A 5,245-nucleotide genomic window follows, 5' to 3' on the forward strand; every position below is an offset into this window, starting at 1 on the left:
GTATTTTCCCTTTTTCGTTTAATAAATTGGGTAATACGAGTGTAATGGTGACTAAAGGGTGTTTTTTCATGTCCTCTATGCTCTAACTATGAAAATATTTGATTTACAAATAAGGAATCCTACTTCGTGGAATTTAATTTATCACAGTAGGGTCTAGAACTGATTAACCGCGATAAACGAGGGTTCACTGTATATTATTGCTGATATCAGATGGATCTTAGCTGAAAGCAGGTTTACTTGGGTTTTATTGACTATGCCATGGTATTCAACTGTGTGAATCATAACAAACTGAGTAAGCATGAGAAGAATGGGAATTCTGAACACTTCACTGTGCTCAGGTGGGACTTGGACCTAGATCAAGAGGCAGCTGTGTAAACAGAACAAGAGAATAGTGCATGATTTAACAACAGGAGAATTGTGCCTAAGAGTTGTATCCTCTCACCGTACTTATCCAATCTGTATGCTGAGGAAATCATCAGAGAAATGGATTATATAAAACAGAATAGGGCATCAGCATTGGAGGAAGGCTTATTAACAACCTTTGATATGCAGATGATACAACCTTGCTTGCTGAGAGCAAAGACTTGAAGCACTTGCTGATGAAGATGAAGGATTCCAGCCTTCAGTATGTTGTTAGGCTGGGCCCACCAAATATGGGAATAATACAAGCCACTAATTAACATAGCATGCTACCAAGTGTCACAAAAGGCTAAACCTTGGAGAAAACGTTTTCTAAATTAAATTCAATACACCTTTAAAGTACTAGAGCTCAGGGTAACTTTCACAGATCTTCAATCTGCCATGTTTTATTTTGACTTTTAACTACCGTAATTCACAAATAACTGACTTCTACTCTATTCTTTGTATATTTCTTAGAAATTAAATCAGACATGACCAGGCATTTTTCAGTAAGGAGCAAATTTTGATTAGGGGACACCTAGATATTTTTGTTTACACTTTCTGATTTAAAAAATACCACATTTAATTGTAAACTTCTTTTAGGGTTATGTGTTGTATGAGACTGAAATGAAAAAGTTGAAAACAGAAAAGCAAGAGTTAAATAAAGGGTTTTAATGGAAACAATCTTAGTGATAGTTATTGTAATTTTATTTGAATAATGTACATGACACTAAATATTTAAGCTATAAACTACAATCAAGAAATTGTATTTCTAAACCTTTTAAGCACAACAGCTACTATTACTACAAAGCAAAACAAGTTGCAATCTGTACAACAACCACTAGATGGTAGTAATTACAAATAAATCAAAATTTATCAACTCAAAACTCAAAAGCTAGTTTAAGAGACTATCAGGGAAAAAACAAAGGTTAAAATCCTCAAAATGCTCGTAACCTCAAGTAGACAGACTGGCAAAGTGGCTGCAACAATAAACTCAAGTGTAGGAACAATTGTGAGGATGGCACGGACCAGGCAACGTTTTGTTCTGTTGTGCGCAGGATTGCTATGGGTCAGAACCAACTCAATGGCATCAAACAACAAACACATTTTAACGTTTGTTTTAAAAATTAGGGATATAAGTATTTTTAAAGCTACTCTTTTGCAAACCAAATGTCAGTTGAACTACAACAACTGATAGACTAATACAATGAAACAATATTGAATTGTACCTAAAAAACTAATTGTTTTATTCATGGTACCAAGCATATCTAACTAAAAATTAAAATTTTTTAAAGATTTCAATATTGTCTGTTTCTCTACATATAAACGTATTATGTGTGTATTCTAGGCAATCAAATTACATTTACATTGCTAATTTTAGCAATTTGAAGAATTTATTGAGTTTCTCAATATCATTTAATAAAATTACTATGTACTGATACCTGTATTAGGAATTAAAGCAATGAAGACTATAACACAGTTTCCCTCAGGAAGGTATTTTTTAACTTTATAAATTAAAATTATTTCAATATGCTCAAAAATATTACTGAACTTGACTAAGTACTCACACTCACCATTTGCCCCCAGTTAATACTTAAACTTTCAAACCTTTCAAACATTTACTGTTCTAGTTGCCTAGAATATTCCTTCCCAAGGCTTTTTCTGGCTTAAAGACATTCCTTTAATATGTGCCAACAGCACTATCAGTATTACAGTATTTCCTATATAATAGTTTATATAAACTTTAGAATGCCACCATCTAACATCATGAGTACAGTGCAGTGATTTGCCTGATACAGCTCTTCTAACCAAAGTCTTTATAAATTCCACCAAATGATTAGATTGCACAGCAGGCAGATCCTGACGGATCTGGACAAGAGAAGTTAGGGGGCAATACTGATAGTAACATATGACTCAGTCATGAGTGGTTATGAACAAGGATCATTGTGATTATAAAAACTTGAAATTCAAATGGTGGGATTGGTTAATTTTACAATTCATCTGGGTATAAAATTAGTCCCATCTCAGAAGTAGGAAAGGGGTGGGGTGGGAAGAGGAATCTCATTATCATCAAGAAGAGCCAAAAGTGGAACACATCCTTTGGCTCCAGATAGCCCTGCACACTGTACCTCCTTTATTCAGGAAACATAGCTGTGGCATCAGAGGAGCAGTAGAGGAATGGCAGAGAAGTGGAAGCAGCTGAGCAAGAAACAGAGCAGCTGGTTTCCCAACCCAGAAAGCAAGTAAAACTGAGGATTAAGGTAGTGACACACCCTTTGGGTACTTACCAGCAGCCCTAAAGCAGCTTTGTAGCCCTTGTATGAGTAGGGCAGAGGCCAACATGCCATATGGCTGAGGCACAGAGAAACAGAGAGGCATGCCTGAGCAGAAGCCCTCCTAACTGAAAGATGTATGCTAAGCATTCCTGATCTCAAATTGTACCCTATTAGCTTCCCTAATAAACCCCATAATTATGAGTATTGTCTTAGAGTTCTCTTGCCCATTGTAATGGATTGTAGAACCCAGCAGAAAAGGCCTGGAAAAAGATGAGTGGTATCAGAATTGGTAAAAAGATTAGAGGGTGGAAGTATATCTGATCTATCTGATAGGAAGCAATTTTACGCTGATGTTGAATTTGATTTTATACCCTCCTTGTTAAGTCAGAGGAAATCAAACTTGGACCCCATTACACTCTTACAATAATTGAAATATAGTTATCCAATGAGTGTTTAATTACCTCAAGTTTTTGTTCTACATATGATCATACTTTGTGATAGTTGGATTTTTTGTGCCAACCTGGCACCTGTATCAATAGATTGCCTATTGATCAGGTTGCAGCCTGATGACATCCCTTTAAGGTGCACCTATAATATATGGCCCTCTAGAGGTATCTACCTATCTATCTGTCTATCTCCCTTCCTCTTTCCCTCCCTATTGGCTGGAGCAGTACTTTGCTTAATCCAGTTGCCCTGCCTCTTCACATGTACTATGCTACTTGTGGTCTGTGAAGCATTTTAAGTCACCTTGTTGAGCCAACCTTGGACTGCAATGCTGGGCTGCACTGCAGCTTGTTCCACACTGCAGCATGCCATGTCTGCTGCCTGTGGGCCGACTCCACTTGTCTTCTCATGCCTCCAGATGCTGCACCTCCAGTCAGCCACCTCACATTAGTCTGAGGCTCCACTGTGACTTGCTACGCCGCACTGCTCTATTGGCCTCCCCTACACTCTCCATACTCATCTTCCTACTGTCTACTTCTGTGGACCTTGGACCTCACTGCTTGAGTTGGAAAGACCTTCAGTATACTAACTGATCTATGAAAGTGAGTCAGATTGAGCTCTCTGTACTGCTGAGTGGACTAATTTGCTGTTACAATCATTTTTCACTATATATACTTATCTACTAAAATATACAATCATAAGTGCCCTGGTATATCTTCTCTAGAGAACTCTGCTTAATACATACTTATAGCTATTCATCCAATACCAGGAGTAATTTACATGTAAAATCAAGGCAGACAGACTAAAACTATTTGCTTTTCTTCATTATATTGCTTTAAAACACAAACAGGCAATACTTGCAAAGCATTTAAAAATTGAGAAAGGGAAAAGTTACTTACTGAAAAATGCCAGCATAAAAATGCCATCATTACCCACTCTAAGTTGGTCTGCTTCACTGAAATCATCTCTTGGTTGACACTCTTCTTCCTGGATCTGTAAAAGGTATTAGCAGATATTATTTAAATATTATCATTTTATTTGCTTTAAAAACAAAATGATATATTAAGAGTACGTCTGGTACATATTAAATATTCAATAAACATTAGCAAGTACTATTTTCATGAACACCCTCAAAAAAGTAACTTCAAAGGAAAATAATCAAAAAACATTAGTGAACAACACAGAATTATGAACATGGTAGCAATAATTACCTTTCGACACTACTGTTGTAGTGTGAAATGAAGAAACAGCATCTTTCTGGTGATGATTGTACAACTCTTCTTAATGTGACTGAACTAATGCATTGTAGGGCATGTGGATGACGTGCAAATAAAATTGCTAAAATAAGAAACAGCATCTTTCCTATATCAATGTGGGATTGTGCACTGGTACTTGTATAGTTGGTAGTTTGGCAATATTTATTAAAAATAAAATGTACACACGTTTTCTACAGAACTCTACAATAAGAAAATAAAAGATACTTACATATGCAAATGGAAGACCACTCCATATTCACGGAGAGGAAAAATTACCATTGTGAAAACGTCAATATTATTTAAAGCAATCTAAAATACAACATAACTCCAACACAGCTTCCAATTTCCTTTTTTTAATTGAAAAATGAATTACTAACTTTATATGGAGAAGAAGAAACCCAGGACAAGGAAAGACCTTCTTAAGAAGTAGTACAAATTGTGCCCAGTCTGACGCCCTCCACACCAGGGCGAAACACAAAAGGAATGCAACAAAGCAGCAAGGGGAACAAACCATCGAAGTCCCCAAGGAATCCCAAAAATAGACTTCAGACTCAGGGCTGGGCTTGGCACCTCATCAGACTCGATTGGAAAACATATGTAAGACTCAACAGACAGACCTGGTACTATTTATACTCCACCCTCTCCCCACCTTTTTTTTCTTTCTTCCTCTTTTTCATGTCTGTCTCCATAAGATAGGCAAGATAGACAATCCCAAGGAGAAAACAACAGGACCAATGGTTCCTGGGACATGGGAGAGGACGAGTTGAGGGAAATGGAGGGGACAGCCAACAAACTCAGGGAGAAGAGAACAGCAAGTGATCTAAAACCGAAGGCAAGGAGGGTGTAGAATGCCTGGGGGGTGGGGGGGGG

General features: G+C 37.1%; 1 protein-coding gene across 2 annotated transcripts in view; it reads right to left on the reverse strand.

Moving 5' to 3' along the window:
- Positions 1–5,245, reverse strand: part of NDFIP2 (Nedd4 family interacting protein 2) — an 82,058-nt gene that overhangs the window by 22,290 nt on the left and 54,523 nt on the right. For both annotated transcript variants that reach the window (XM_004704380.2, XM_045283787.1), the window contains exon 4: positions 4,019–4,112. In XM_004704380.2, coding sequence (XP_004704437.2) covers positions 4,019–4,112 — 94 coding nt within the window. The remainder of the gene's footprint in view (positions 1–4,018; positions 4,113–5,245) is intronic.

This window comes from Echinops telfairi, unplaced genomic scaffold (genome assembly GCF_000313985.2).
Source record: "Echinops telfairi isolate 266 unplaced genomic scaffold, ASM31398v2 ScPeMD7_7467;HRSCAF=8505_0, whole genome shotgun sequence".
NCBI classification, from domain to species: Eukaryota; Metazoa; Chordata; class Mammalia; order Afrosoricida; family Tenrecidae; genus Echinops; species Echinops telfairi.